The 15,529-nt window shown below is 45.0% G+C and overlaps 1 protein-coding gene across 7 annotated transcripts in view; it reads left to right on the top strand.

The window, feature by feature from the left end:
- The window catches only part of Pecam1 (platelet and endothelial cell adhesion molecule 1), a 73,543-nt gene that overhangs the window by 19,047 nt on the left and 38,967 nt on the right, over positions 1 to 15,529 (top strand). For all 7 annotated transcript variants that reach the window (XM_027946287.2, XM_027946285.2, XM_027946284.3 and 4 more), the window contains 2 exons: positions 8,024 to 8,187; positions 8,273 to 8,299. In XM_027946287.2, coding sequence (XP_027802088.1) covers positions 8,024 to 8,187; positions 8,273 to 8,299 — 191 coding nt within the window. The remainder of the gene's footprint in view (positions 1 to 8,023; positions 8,188 to 8,272; positions 8,300 to 15,529) is intronic.

Raw genomic sequence — 15,529 nt, 5'->3', positions numbered from 1 at the left:
TGAAAATCCTTGAAATGAAGGAATCAATAAACTAAATTAAAAATTCAATGAAAAGCATCACCAGCAGACGAGACCACTTGGAAGACAGAGTTTCAGGCAACAAAGACAAAACATCTAATGTTGAAAATAAAGTTGGCCATGGAGAAAAGATGTTAACAGATCATGAACAGAACATCTAAGAAGGGCTGGGATTGTGGCTCAGCAGTAGAGCGCTCGCCTAGCACGGAAGCGACCCGGGTTCAATCCTCAGCACCACATAAAAATAAAGGCATTGTGTTATGTCCATCTACACCTAAAAAATAAATATTTTTTTTAAAAAAGAACATCTAAGAAATATGGGATAACATGAAAAGACCAAATATAAGATTTATCAGGCTAGATGAAGACTCGGAAATATAAACAAAAGGAATGTACAATCTTTTAAATGAAATAATATCTGAAAATTTCCCAAACTTTAAGAATGAAATGGAAAGTCACATACAGGAGGCTTACAGACCCCCAAATATACAAAATTACAACAGACTCACACCAAGCCACATTATTATGAAAACGCCAAACATGGAATAAGGATATAATTTTTAAAGGCTGCCAGAGAAAAATGACAGGTCATATTTAGAGGGAAAACAACCTGGATCTCAGCCGATTTCTCAACCCAGACCCTCAAAGTTAGGAGGTCTTGGAATAATATATGCCAAGCTCTGAAAGGAAATGGATGCCAACCAAGAATATGCTATTCAGCAAAATTAAGCTTCAGAACTGATGATAAAATAAGAACCTTCCATGATTAAAAAAAAAAAGTTAAAAGAATTCAGAACTAGAAAGACTGCAATACAAAACATACTCAATAAAATATTTCATGAAGAAGAAATGGCAAATAAAATTGAAAACAGGCAAAGGGAGGAACTACACTAGAAAAGTCAATCAAAGAAGAAACTAATACAAATGAAAAACCATAAATAAATAGAAATGACAGGGAATAAAAATAATTTCTCAATAATAGCATTAAAAATGGCCTAAACTTATCAATCAAAAGACACAGACTGGCAGATTGGATTGAAAAACAAAACCCAACAATATGAGGTTTCCAAGAGACTCACCTCATAGGCAGAGACATCCACAGACTAAAGGTAAAAGGGAAAAATGTATCACTCGCATGGATCATGTTAAACCAGCAGGGGTTTCTATGCTCATATCAGATAAAGGGGGCTTCAGGCCAACGTTAATCAAAAGGGACAAAGAAGGACTTGGTCATACTGCTTAAGGGAAGTGTACATCAACAAGACATAACAATCATAAATATTTATGCCCCAAACAATGGAGCATCTATGTACATCATTCAAACCCTTCTCAATTTCAAGACTCAAATAGATATCAACACAATAACACTGAGTGACTTTAACATGCCTCTCTCATCACTGGCTAGATCCTCCAAACAAAACTAAAGAAGCTATAAAACTAAAAAATACATTTAATAGTTTAGGCTTAACAGACATATATAGAACTTTTCATCCATCAGTGACTGAATATACTCTCTTCTCAGCAGCATATGGATCCTTTTATAAAATAGACTATATCTTAGGCTACAAAGCAACACTTAGCAAATACAAAAAAATAGAGATAATACCTTGCATTCTATCAGGTCATAATGGACTAAAATTAGAAATCAAAGAAAAATAAAAAATAGAAAGGTACTCTAACATCTAGAGCCTAAAAAAGATGCTACTGAATGATCAATGGATAGCAGAATAAATCAGGGATGAAATAAATAATCATAGATAAAGGAGAATAGCAACAAAACATATCAAAATCTCTGGGACACTATGAAGGTGGTTCTAAGAGGAAAGTTCGTTACATTGAGCTCATTTATTAAAAGAAGAGGAAGTCAATGAATAAATAACCTAACATTACATCTGAAAGCCCTAGATAAAGAAAAACAAATCAACACCAAAAGCAGTAGAAGATAGGAATTAAAATCATTGAAATTGAAACAAACAAAAACAAATTCAAAAAATCAATAAAACAAAATTTTGGTCCTTAGGAAAAAAATGAAATTGATAAACTCTTAGCCAAGCCAACTAAGAGAAAGAGGGAAAAAATTCAAATTATGAAAATTTGTGATGATAAAAGAAATATCACCACAGACACTATTGAAATACAGATGATAATCAGAAACTATTTTAAAAATTTTACTCCAATAAGTCAGAAAGTATTGAAGACGTTGACAAATTTCTAGAGACATATGACCTACCCAAATTGAGTCAGGAGGACATAGAAAATTTAAACAGATCAATTTCAAGCAATAAAATTGAAGACACCATCAAAAGCCTACCAACCAAGAAAAACCCAGGACCAGATGGATTCTCAGCTGAGTTTTACCATATCTTCAAAGAATAACTAACACCAATCCTCCTCAAATTATTCCATGAAATAGAAAAGGAGAGAACCCTTCCAAACTCATTCTACAAAGGTAGTATCAATCTGATATCAAAGCCAGACAAAGACACATCAAGGAAAGAAAACTTCAGACCAATATCCCTGATGAACATAGATGCAAAAATTCTTAATAAGATAATGGCAAATTGCATACATAAATATATTTAAAAGATAGTATACCATGACCAAGTGGGGTTCATCCCAGGGATGCAAGGTTCAACATATGGAAATCAATAAACATAATCCACCGCATCAATAGACTTAAAGATAAGAACTACATGATTATCTCAATAGATGCAGAAAAAGCATTTGACAAAATACAGCATCCATTCATATTCAAAATACTAAAAAAAAGGGATAGTAGGAACATAATTCACCATTGTACAAGTTATATACATTAAACCTGAGTCCTACATCATTCTAAATTGAGAAAAACTAAAAGCATTTCCTCTAAAAACTGGAACAAGACAAAGTGCCCTCTTTTACTACTTCTATTCAACATAGTCCTTGAAACTCCAGCCAGAGCAATTAGGCAAAAGAAATAAATGAAAGGGATATGAATAGGAAAAGAAAAGCTCAAACTATCCCTATTTTCCAAAGACATGATTTTATATTTAGAAGACAAAAAAAAAAAAAAGAAAAAAAGAAAAGAAAACTTTACCAGAAAATTTCTAGAACTCATAAATGAATTCAGCAAATAGCAGGATATAAAATTAACATACAGCCAGGCATGATGGTGCAGGCTTGTGATCCCAGCAGCTTGGGAGCCTGAGGCAGGAGGATTGTGAGTTTAAAGTCAGCCTAAGGCACTAAGCAACTCAGTGAGACCCTCTCTCTAAATAAAATACAAAAAAGGGCTGAGATGTGGCTTAGTGGTTGAGTGCCCCTGAGTTCAATCCTTGGTACCGCCCCCCCCAAAAAAATTAATATCCATAAATCAATTGCATTCCTATACAACAGTGATGAGTCACTGAAAAAGAAATTAGGAAAACTATCCCATTCACAGTAGCCTCAAAACAACAACCACCACAACAACAACAACTTGGGAATCAATCAATCTAACAAAAGAAGTGAAAGACCTCTACAATGAAAACTATAGCACACTAAAGAAAGAAATTAAAGAAGACCACAGAAGATGAAAAGATCTCCCATACTCTTGAATAGGCAGAATTAATATTGTCAAAATGGCCATAATACCAAAAGTGCTATTCAGATTTAATGCAATTCCTATTAAATTTCAATGATGTTCTTCATATAAATAGAAAAAGCTGTCATGAAATTCATTTGGAACAATAAGAGGCCCAGAATAGCCAAGCAATCCTTAGCAAGAAAAGCAAAGCAAGAGGCATCACAATACAAGAACTTAAACTATACTACAGAGCTATACTACAGAGTAACCAAACAGCATGGTCTTGGCCAAAACAGACATTAAGACCAATGGAACAGAACAGAAGACACAGAGACAAACCCACATAAACACAGGTATCCATCCTAGAAAAAGGCACCATAAACATACACTGGAGGAAAGATAACCTCTTCACAAATGGTGCTGGGAAAACTAGAAGTCCACATGTAGCAGAATAAAATTAAACCCCTATCTCTCACCTGGCACAAAACTATACTAAAAGTGGACCAAGTACCTAGACATTAGACCAGAGACCCTGCACCTATTAGAAGAAAATGTAGGCCCACCTTTCCATCAGGTCCTCAACCAAACTCCTAAAGCTCAAGAAGTAAAATCAAGAATCAGTAAATGGGGTGGTATCAAACTAAAAAGCTTCTTCATGGCAAAGGAAGCAAGAGTGTGAAGAGAGAGCCTATAGAATGGGAGAAAATCTTTGTCACTTGCAACTCAGAGGATTAATCTCCAGGATACACAAAGAACTCAAAAAACTTGCCCCCCCACCCCTACAAACAACCTAATCAATAAATGGGCAAAGGAACTGAACAGGCACTTCACAGAAGAAGAAATACAAATTGTCAACAAATATATGAAAAAATGTTCAACTTCTCTAGCAATTAGAGGAATGCAAATTGAAACTATACCGAGATATTATCTCACTCCAGTCAGAATGGCAATTATCAAGAATACAAGTAATGATAAATGGGTGAGGGTGTAAGGAAAAAGGCACATTCATACATTGCTGGTGGGACTGCAAATTGGTGCAACCACTCTGGAAAGCAATATGGAGATTACTTTGAAAATCATTTCGGTCTCAGGAAACCTTTCAGTATTTTCTTCGGTTTTTAACATTATATATTCTTTGGGATAGCTTTTAATGGACTGAAATTAATATTCTTTCTTTATTTGACTGTATTGATTTTTAACATATTATCAGTCTCTACCATTACAGTATGTGTCCTGATAGCACTAACTTTGTAATATATTTAACCACTGAATTCTTGTATGTACCAGATTGCCTGGCTTAGACTACATGCTCAAGAATCTTAAAATGAGTAAATTAATTTATAAAAGCAAAAAGAAAAAAAAAAACCGGAAATGGAACCACCATTTGATCCAGTTATCCCACTCCTTGGTTTATACCCAAAGGACTTACAATCAGCATACTGTAGTGATGATACTGTAGCCACATACTACAGCCACATCTATGTTACAGTGGCTCAATTCATAATAGCTAAGCTATGGAACCAACTTAAGCGTCCTTCAACAGATGAATAGATTAAGAAAATGTGGAATCTGGAGACTATTATGCTAAGTGAAATAAGCTGATCCCCAAAAACCAAGGGCCGAATGCTCTCTCTGAAATGGGGATGTTAACACACATGGGGGTGGAGGGTGGCGAGAAGAATAGAAGTTCAGTGGATTAGACAAAGGGGAATGAAGGGAAGGGAGGGGAGTGGGAATAAGAAAGATAGTAGAATGAATTGGACATGACTTTCTTATGTTCATATGTGAATACACAACCAGTGTAATTCCACATCATGTATAACCACAAGAATGGGAAGTTATACTCCATGTATATATGATATGTCAAAATGCACTCTAATGGGCTAAGGATATAGTTCAGCTGCTTGCCTCGCATGCACAAGGCCCTGGGTTCAATCCCCAGAACCTAATAATAATAATAATAATAATACACTCTACTTCCATGTATATCTAAAAAGAAGAAATTAAAAAAAAAAAACTTCCATTGAAGACAGCACAGTGGTGCACACCTATAATCCCAGTTACTTGGGAGGCTGAGGCAGATGATCACAAATTCAATCCAGCAACTTAGCAAGGCCTGTTACGCTAGCTAGATTCATGGGACCCTAGTAGACCTCCAGGAGCCAAATTCGATGCAATCACACAAGTCTTTATTGCAAGCTTGAGCCTGGACTCACAACCATTCCCAACGCAGCGGTCCCAGGGAGTGAGTCCTGGTCCTTTGTTCAGTGAAGTTTTATAGGTTTTGAGCGGATACTCTATGCATCACAGCATCACACAGCAAATCATTCCATACCGCAGGAAAATCAAACAACAACTCTTAACATTGATTAGCACATTCACTGGCGGGAACAAGTTGGGTAGGGGTGATTGGTTAGTACAAGAGGGGGGATTCATTTGAACTGATTGGTTTAGGCCACGAGGGGTGTACGTGCTAAACTACATGGTTTCCCAACATGTTATCAACCACCATAAACTACTTGGGGGTCATCTGGCATTCCAGGTATTTTCCATGTCTCATGCTGATTGGTGGTTGCTAGGGGGGTTGCTATGGGTCCTCACCTAGCCTCGCTGAGTCAGGGACACCTGGCGCAGCAGACCTCTCTTGTTATTTACAGACAAACAACTCAGCAGGGTGGGAATGTGCTTAGGAGCGCTCTGTGGGTTTTTCCAAGGACAAGGGTCACGCCCCTTCCTTAGGACAGGCCTTGAGGTAGAAGCTGCTGTTATTTATTTATTTTTTAAAATGGAGTCACATTAGTTTCTCAGGCCCTATCTCAAAATAAAAATTTAAAGAGAGACTGGGAATGCAGCTCAGTGGTAGACCACTTGCCTAGCACATTTGAGGCCCTGGTTCAATCCCAAGCACCAAAACACTGACCACAAAAAGCAAAACCGTCATTGAACCATCAGAGAGGGGAATCGTTTTCTAGCTGGAAGCCTTCACTGTCTGGTTCCTGCTCTGAGGCAGAGAAGTCCGGCTCCTGTCGTCCCCAGTTAAGATATGTCTTCCTTGACCACGTGGAAGTCCTAGAGGGCAATGTTCCAGAAAGATCATGGCACCCTCAAGGAGAGAGAATCCAGTTCTGACTACACAGTAACTTCACCTAGACAGTCGTCCATCTGACTAACTTCCTGGATCATCCACTGGGTACCAGGCATCGTCCCTGCCATTGAGGAGCCAGCGGTCCATTTTGGGGAGGAAGGCTATCACCGACAGCTGCAGACAGGGTCGGACACAGGGAAGACGTGGGAGGTGAGAGGGCACCGCGGAGAGGCAGCATGGTCCGGGCCAGTCAGGCTATTTCTGAGGGGTTTGGTGCCCGAAATGAGTTAGGGAGGATGTGTGGCAGTTAGCCACCAGGGAGGGGGAGGGCCCCTAGGCAGGGCGAGGACACTGGCAAAAACAGAGACCCACAATGCATTGTGGGAATTGTGCATTTTATCAACCAGAACGTAGAGCAAGGAAGGAGACGGGAGGGTTCAGGCCAGAGAGGTAAGCAAGGGATGGATTAGGAAGGACCATCCACTGACCTTTAGTCTGGGCATGGCATAATCCCAGTGACTAGGGAGGCCAAGGCAGGAGGAGCACAGATTGAAGCCAGCCTAGGCAACTTAGTGAGACCCTGTCTCAAAGTAAAATAAAAAGGGCTGGGAGTGTCACTCAGTGATAGAGGACCCCTGGCTTTAATCCCAGTAGTGAAAAAAAAAATTTTTTTTTTTTTTAAAGATTCTGATTTTTTTCTGGAGGCCAGAAACAGGTGAAATGGAAGAAACTGGTTAAAATCTTGGGAAATTCCCTGTGGCCCAGTACAGTATGTGTGTTTGGGGATGCCGGCTGGAGGGGCCTCTAGGAGTTGTGGGCACCTCATGGGATGCCCGTGTCCTCCACACCAAAGCCCACTGTGAGGGCTGGAGAGACCTTCCTAGTTCCCTAAATTCCAAGCCCAGCTGCCCTGATCCCTGCTCTCTCTGACAAACACTGACTTTTTTTTTTTTTTTTAAAGTTAGCCCGGGAAAGACAAGAGACCTGATTAATGCTGTGTGAAAAGAGCCCCTTTGGGGGAGTCACAGGAAAAGCAGAGACCTTGCTGGGTGTCCAACGAGACAAGGGTAGAGCTGGATCGAGGGAAGAATCCCTTACCCTGCCACCAGAAGGGGGGACCCCAAACCCTGGGGAGACGGGGAGGGTCAAGAACCTGGAGGCAAATATCACTGGTGCCTTTTTTTTCTCCCCCTAAACAAAGCGGCTGCACTCCGTGGTCCCTCAGGAAGGCCAGTCATTTCCTGAGGAGATATCAGGCCGGCCCAGGCCTCATTGTTCTGGGTTTCCAGCAATGGCCGCCATTACCTGACCAGGAGAACAGCCAGTCTCTCTGCAGCTGCCAGAGAAGTTACCAGAGTGGTTTCTGCTCTTCACAGGACCGGCTTTTCATCGGTGGCAAAGGGGGAAGTGTTTTCTGCCCCAGAGGCATGGCCCAGAGGCAGCACTAACTGTGCATTCACCTTCCCGGCTCTCAGGATGCAGCTGGGGTGGACCCGAGGGGGCAAGATGTGGCTGGGAGTCCTGCTGATGCTCCTGCTCTGTGAGTTTCTCTCTCTCCCCACTTTGCTTAAACTCCATGAGAATTGAAGCTCCTGAAACCAACAGATTTCTTCTGTCTCTTCCAGGTTGGAGTCTTGATGGTACAGAGAACTGTAAGTCACAGATTCATTCGATTTAGCTTTGTTCTCACACTCGCCTCCCCTTGCTTGGCTTGGATAACAGTTGAGACAAACACACCACTGGGGAACTAAAGCTGATTCCATTTGGTCCTTTTTAGAAGTGCTTAGAACAAAGCACTTGCTCTACGTCTAGATCTAATCAGGGTGGTTTAGAAGCAGCCTTTTACTGTGTTTCTAGACTCTGCCGGGGGCTGCTTTTTGTCGGGACTGGGAGGTGATGGAGTAGTGAGCAAATCCATAATTTGCTGGAGGTCATTCCACCATAAATTGCTTATTTCCCTATCCTGCCCCCATCCCTGATTATTTTTAGTTTTCAATCTTTTTTTTTTTTTCTCAATTGTTTTCACTCACAAATGGTATACAATTGATCTGTCAGGCGCATGAAGACAGAACATAGTTTAGATTGGTATTATAATTCTCTTTCTCCTAAGTGATTCAAAAAAAAGACACCGGGTCTTGTTTTCCATCCGCCCGCTGAGGCTATGATTTTATCTGCCACATTTTGTGCTTCTACCCAGGGAAGCGTATGCCGCCCGTCTTTGCTCTGTCTGGTTTGTTATCCACTTTACGGCTGATTTTGAACTTTCCTCTTGGATGGATGGGTTTTGTTCTGCTTGGCCTTGAAGGAGGGGGATGAGCTGGGTGTGGGGACCCTGAATGGAGAGACGGTCCACAAAACAGAATCCACTAGTCAGAAATCACTTCAGCTGCAAAGAACAGGGGTGGCTGGGGCCTGGCAAGTCACACAGCTGCTTGGAGATGAAGAAGGGGTGGGGGTCCCAGGATGAGGGCGCTGGTGTGGCCACTCGATGTCCATGTTCTTCCTTGGGCATCGGCCCCCGTGGTAGCCCACGAAGGCAAGATAACCCTCATCTTCAAATCATCCCCCTTGGGTGATGGTGTCATTGAGCTTCAGAAATGACCGACTTGTCCAGGCAAGAGCCAGTGGACGGACAGTTCTGGGACCCCTCACTCTCTAAACCCAGCTATCTGTCCAGAGCCACAGGCCTGACCCATGTCTCTAGGATCAGTTTTATTTTGCCTCTTGGAGCTTTTCCCCCCACTCTGTGAAATGGGGATGGTGACAGCCTATGACATTGAGTGGCATGAGGTTGGGATGGGGCAGTAGAGATGACCCCTTTTGCACACAGAGATGGATATATGATGATGCTGACCAAGAGGCGCAAGCCTGCCTCGTAGCCGGGCCTCCTGTCTCACCTGCTGTCTTCTGTCCACTCTAGCCACAGAGGCCTGCTCTTGTCCAGACCACACCCCAAGGGCATGCAGACGCCCCAGGGCTTGGGCTCCTGCCTCTCTCCATCCATACATCCTGTTTCCAGCACCACCACTCTCTGGTCCCCTTCCCCACCTCCCCCACCTCCATGGAGGTCAACCCCCTCCTCCCTGAGGTCCTAGGGAATGTTTATGCCTTCAGGGAAGACTCTGGAGCCGAGGCTCTCCCACCCTTCCTCGGGTGCCTGGTTTGTTTTGCACTGGAGGGAACAAGGCCCAGTGGCCACAGAGCCCTAGCAGGTCACCACGTGGGTTAGAGCATTGTGGCTATGACCAGCCTCCACTTCTTGGGCCACCTGAGACCCACAGGATGTGCCAGCGTGTTCTGTGGGTCCCACTCTGCAGCCCTGGTCCTTCCCTCCCCCCATCTCAGCCCTCCTGTGCCCCTCCTGCCCCTCCCCAACCACAGCCCACCTCCCTTTGCCTCAGGAGGTGACCTGCTCGTCTTCACTTAGCAAAACCGTCTGGAGGGAACTCCCTGGACTTCCCGCCTGGCCCTGGCTGCAGGCTTATCTGCCTCCCCACCCATCCTCCACCTTCCCTCCTGGCTTCAGGGGACACATCCAACCCTCTGGTCACCAGAGCCAGCCATTCACCTGGGCCCCAGGCTCTTCCCTGCTTGGAGGTCCGTCCACACCCATTCTTGGCCTCCTCCCACCCCTGCTCTGTCCTTGATTCGTGGTCCTTGTGTCTTTGTCCTTGATTCTCCCTCTTCTCACAGTCTACAAACCCAGCTGGGAACTCTTGTCTTGTTTTAAGGAAAAAGAAAACTCAAACACAAACAGCTCTGCCCCTCCATTCATCGTGGGTCCCCCTGCCCTCTCAGTGTCACTTTGAGGCTGGTTTGGAAGCACTGTCTCTGCCTCCTCACCTCCCCGGCCCTCCACACGCTCAGCCATGTGGCCTGGGGCCCACTCCTCCCCGCCTGCAATCTCCTTGCTAAGGGTCTTCGAGGACCACCAGATGCCAAATGCAATGCACACCTCCAGCCTTTCCCGAACTGGGACTCTCTGCTGGTCGACCATGTCCCAAAGCCTCCTTTTCTGACCTTCTAGATCCTCTGCCCTGGTTTTCCTCCTCCCTCTAACCAACTCTGCTCCTTCTCCCCAGGTGAGATTTTGATCTTTCCCTGAGTCTGAGCCCGCCCCCTGGCCTCTGCAGGCTCCACATCTTGTCCTTTTGGGAAGCCCAATCCTCCCTTCTTCCATAAGCCCCCCTGATCTTCTTCTAGCCCTGACCTGTTCCCTGAGCCTCAGACTTAACCTGGGGCCAGCAACTGTCGTCTCGTCCTCCTCTCCCGCTCCTCCAGGGCCCTCAGACCCAGCTGTACCTGGGGGACTTGGTCTTCCTTCCTTACCATTTTTCGATGTTCTCTATTTTAATTGGTGTCACCCATATCCTCTTGGGAACCTTATCTTCTACTTTTTCAACTTCCATATCCAATCAAATCTTTTAAAAATTGTGGTAAAATAGGAATAATATAAAATGTATTATTAGTAACATCGATTACTTTCACGGTGTTGGCAACCGTCAGCATTATTTCGTTCTAGAACCCGGTCATCAGCCAGCCTGCAAAACAAATCCTTTGAGTCCCCTTGAGAGTCCCATGTCGGCCCCAGCTCTGGCCTCGTCCGCATTCACCTGAACCGTCGGGCGCTGCGCCAGCCTCTGGTCTTGGCTCACAGTGCTCTTTCCAAAGCTCTGCTCTCAGCTGGCACGCCCCTGCTGAAGACCCCCAGGTCAGAGCCCAGCTTGTCCACGTGGAAGAACAGGATTTTTAATCTGGCACCGCTGCCCTGGCCCCTCCAGCCCCACACACTGCTTCCTGGAACTGCAGTGCCCAGAATGCACTGATTCTCACGCCCCGGTGCCCCTGTGCACACACACTGTTCTCCTGGAGCTCCCACGGCCTGCCCATGGCCTGCCAGGCCCACTCCAGGGGCACTTCTTTAGACTGTCCTTGGCCTCTCAGTGTCACCGACAGTGCTGAGCTAGTGGGGTCTCCACCCGTCTGCCAGCCCTGGGTGGCACAACTGATTTCTTATTCACCCTGGAAGCCTAATTCCTGGCACAGGTGCTTGATCCGTGTCTCATGGATGGGAACTTGAACTGCACTTGGAGATGCTTAAGATTGAGGTGGGAAGATGGGCCGGCTTGCTCTCTGCTGAGCCCAGAAGATCGTGGGGGAGGCGAGGCTTTGTGGCACTCTGTAATTTTCCTGACAACAGTGGGGGGGGGGCCCTCTTTCTCCTGCCCCGCTTCTTTCTGAGTCATTTCCAGGTTGAGGGCCAGGTGGCTCCTGAGTCACGCTGCTCTGTCTTTCCAGGGAGCATCAGCATCCGCTGACTGGTGGCCTTGAGGTCAAGGGAAGTAGGCACCATTGTTTTGGTGTTTGGGGACTTGGCACTGTGGTTCCTGGGTGCCTTATCTGTGCTTTTGATAACTCTGCAAACTTGGATTCTTTTCCATCAACCTCCCTCTCTCCAGGTTGAAAAGATCTGACCTCTTTAGACTGCTCTGTGACCCCATCCTGCACCACAGCAGTTCTGAACCTTTTGGGGTTCACTGAGAAGAGGACCCCCTCTTCATTCTCATACCATTGGGGATGGGTCATGGACCCCCTAACACACACACTATGTCGGTTTGGCTGTGCTTGGAGAGTTTATTTACAAAGAAGATAGTGTTTCCTGTATTATTGAAATAAGAATTTGAGATTGTTCAAGATTGACCGGTGGCTTCTTGGTTATCTATTGCTGCTAAACCAATTACTCCCAAAACTTAGTGACCGAAGGTGACACACACATGTGACCTCAGCAGTCTCAGGGGATCTCCAGTCCAGGGTAGCCTAGCTGGGCGGTTCTGGCCCAGGGTTCTCAGGAGATGGCAGTGGGTCAGGGTTGTGGTTATCAGGTGAAGGTCAGACCAGCCAGGACATCTGCCTCGCTCCGCTGTGTGGCTCCTGACACAGGCCTCGGCCCCTCCCCCTGTGGCCCTCCATGGGGCTGCTCGCGGCACGGCAGCTGGCCTGGCCCAGAGAGGCTGGACCAGGAGAGAGAAATTGTGACAGAAGCTGCATTGTCTTTGTAGCCTGACCTCAGAAGTGACGTCCCAGCATTTCTGGAGCATTATGTTGCTCACATAGACCAGTTCTCCTAGAATGTGATGGGTGACCACCAAGGGGCCACAAGCAGAGGTGAGGGTCATCAGCAAATGATGTTTGTGTTAAATTTAAAATTTTTAATGTTTATTTATTTTTTTCATCCCTGGGGGTTGAACCCCTGTAGCTCTGCCACTGAGCTACATTTCCAGCTTTTTCATTTTGAGACAGAGTCTCAGTAATTTGCACAACCTGGCCTCCCACTTACAATCCTCCTGTCTCAGCCTCCCTGGTGGAGCCGGGACTCATCTTGATGAATTTAAAAAATACTTTTTCTGCTGGGCGTGGTGGTACATGCCTGTAATCCCAGTGGCTCAGGAGGCTGAGGCAGGAGGATCGTGAGTTCAAAGCCAGCCTTAGCAACTTAGTGAGTCCCTAAGCAACTCAGCGAGACCCTGTCTCTAAATAAAATATAAAAAAGGGCTGGGAATGAGGCTCAGTGGTTAAGCATCTCTGGGTTCAATGTCTGGTACCAAAAAAAAAAAAAAAAAAGAAAAAGAGCTTTTTCTTTTCCACGCTGCCCACCCCCTGCCCCGTCTCCCTTGTCTGTTCTGACTGGCGGCAGCACTCTGGTTCTCCCACCAGGAGAATGAACGTGGAGTTCATTTATTTAAACAGACAGGCTTCAGAGAGTTACTTAGAAAAGCAAGCTGGCGAGAGTATCCAGTGCTTGTGGATACTGACCCCACTAAGAAAGCCGCTGCTCTGAGCTTCTGCCTGTTAAGTGGTAGGGTTTGTGTTCACAGGAAATGAATTAGGTCTGGCCAGCAGGAAGACGGGGTGGGGTGGGGGTGGGGGTGGGGTGTGCTGAGCCTGGAGGGTCCAGAGCAGAAGAGTTGCCACCCTCCTCCTGGTAGAGGACAGTGCTGAAATATTTGCTATGAATGATGCTCAGAAGGAAGGAAGGGAATATCAACCAGGGCCAGGAATTGAAAGCACAGCCCCTCCAGTGCCCTCAGCCATCTTGGCTCAGATGGTCAAGATGAAAAACGCCAGAGGGCCAGGAGGCAGCTCATGGAAAAGCACTTGCCTAGCACAGGTGAGGCCCTGGGTTCCATCCCCAGCACCACAAAGACAGAGAAGAAAGTAGCCGGGAAGGCAGGCATCACATTCTCATTTTTACAGGACAAGCAGTGGCCCAGAGAGGTCAAATAACTCCAAAGACCACCCAGCAAAGGGCTGTGGGCTCGGGGCCAGAACTCAGGCATGCCCAGTGCCGTATCCTAGCCTGGGGCCTGACCGGCCAGGGGTGGGCAGCTCATTCAGAACAGGAACAGTTACGTAGCCATGACCCAGGTGAAGTCACCCCACAGTGGGCTGAGCAAAGCTGGGATTATGGAGAGCCACTATCAATTATCCCCCAAATTAAAAATAAAAACATAAAAGTGGTTTTTATGTGGAACGATTCTCTAGAAACATGGACAGGAGAATAGCTGTAAAGCTCCTAAGATGGTTTTTATTTTTTATTTTTTTGGTACCAGGGATTGAACCCAGAGGTGCTTAACCACTAAGCCACATCCCCAGCCCTTTGTATTTTTAATTTTGAGATAAGGCCCCATTAAGTTGCTTAGGGGCTTGCTAAATTGCTGAGGCTGGCTTTGAACTTGTGATCCTCTTGTCTCAGCCTCCCAGGTCTCTGGGATTTCAGGCATGTGCCACCATCCCTGGAAGTTTTTATTTCTGTGACTGATAGAACCCAGCTAACATTTCTCAAACACTTCACAAGTGCCAGGAAATGTGCTTCTAGTACTTAAACTCAGATTCTTACTTAACACTTCTTATACCCATTGTGTGAATAAGCAAACTGAGGCTCAGAGAAGTTTAGTAACTTGCCAAAGGTCAAACAACTTGTTAATAGCAGAAGAAGGATTTGGTCCAGGTAGTCTGGCTTGATGCACTTGACTTCTGCTATTTTTCCCCCCGGGAAAATCACTAAATTAAACAACTTGGCTTAAAATGAAGGAGGAGGTGCTGAGAGGTAAGGGAAGGAGATCTACTTGGGTGGGGACTGTATTAGTTGGGGGAAAATAAATATGCTCTAAAGAAAACTTCAGTGTTGAGAGCTTGCCCAGCAAAGAAGTTGCAGAGAAAGGGATTTCTGAAGATTTGCTGTAGGAAATAACTTGAATTTAAATGTTTACCTCATTTCATCTCGTGGACCACTCTAATGCCGTTTTTGGTTAAATCTATTTTCAGGGGAAAAAAAGGGTTAGTTATAGACTCTTGTACTCATTGAAAAATCTGAAACATGTTATAGACAAATTAAATTTCAAATTGCTTAAAGAAGATTTTACTTTGTTAAAAGAGAGGGAAAGCGGGGTTTGGTGGTATTTCTGGCCAGCTAGCCAAAAGTGATTTGGAACCACCATGTAACTTAGGTTCAGCAAGATGGGATCGAGGGGGAAATCAGAATGAGAGGAAAGTGCAGGTGGCCACACCAAAATGCATCACAAAGATTGCCAGAAGCAGAGGTAATTTTGCCTTTGAACCTTTTAGCAGCCAAAGCAAAAAAGGAGAACACAATCCATTAGGGAATTCCCAGAATCCACAAGCTGGAAAGGAGCCTCTTGCTCAGCAGCAGCACAGCTTTGCCTGGAGTTGATAGAACCCCTGCGGTAGTGCAGGTGACATTCCGGGGACATTCCAGACTCTCAGGTTCCATTAAACTTTTGCGTGTATGTAATGCTGGAAATTGAACCCAGGTCCTCAAATATGCTAGGCAAGTGCTCTACGCCTGAGCCATGCCCCAGGCC

Source organism: Marmota flaviventris, chromosome 17 (assembly GCF_047511675.1).
Source record: "Marmota flaviventris isolate mMarFla1 chromosome 17, mMarFla1.hap1, whole genome shotgun sequence".
Classification (NCBI taxonomy): domain Eukaryota; kingdom Metazoa; phylum Chordata; class Mammalia; order Rodentia; family Sciuridae; genus Marmota; species Marmota flaviventris.
This window is presented reverse-complemented; position numbering and strand designations above follow the sequence as displayed.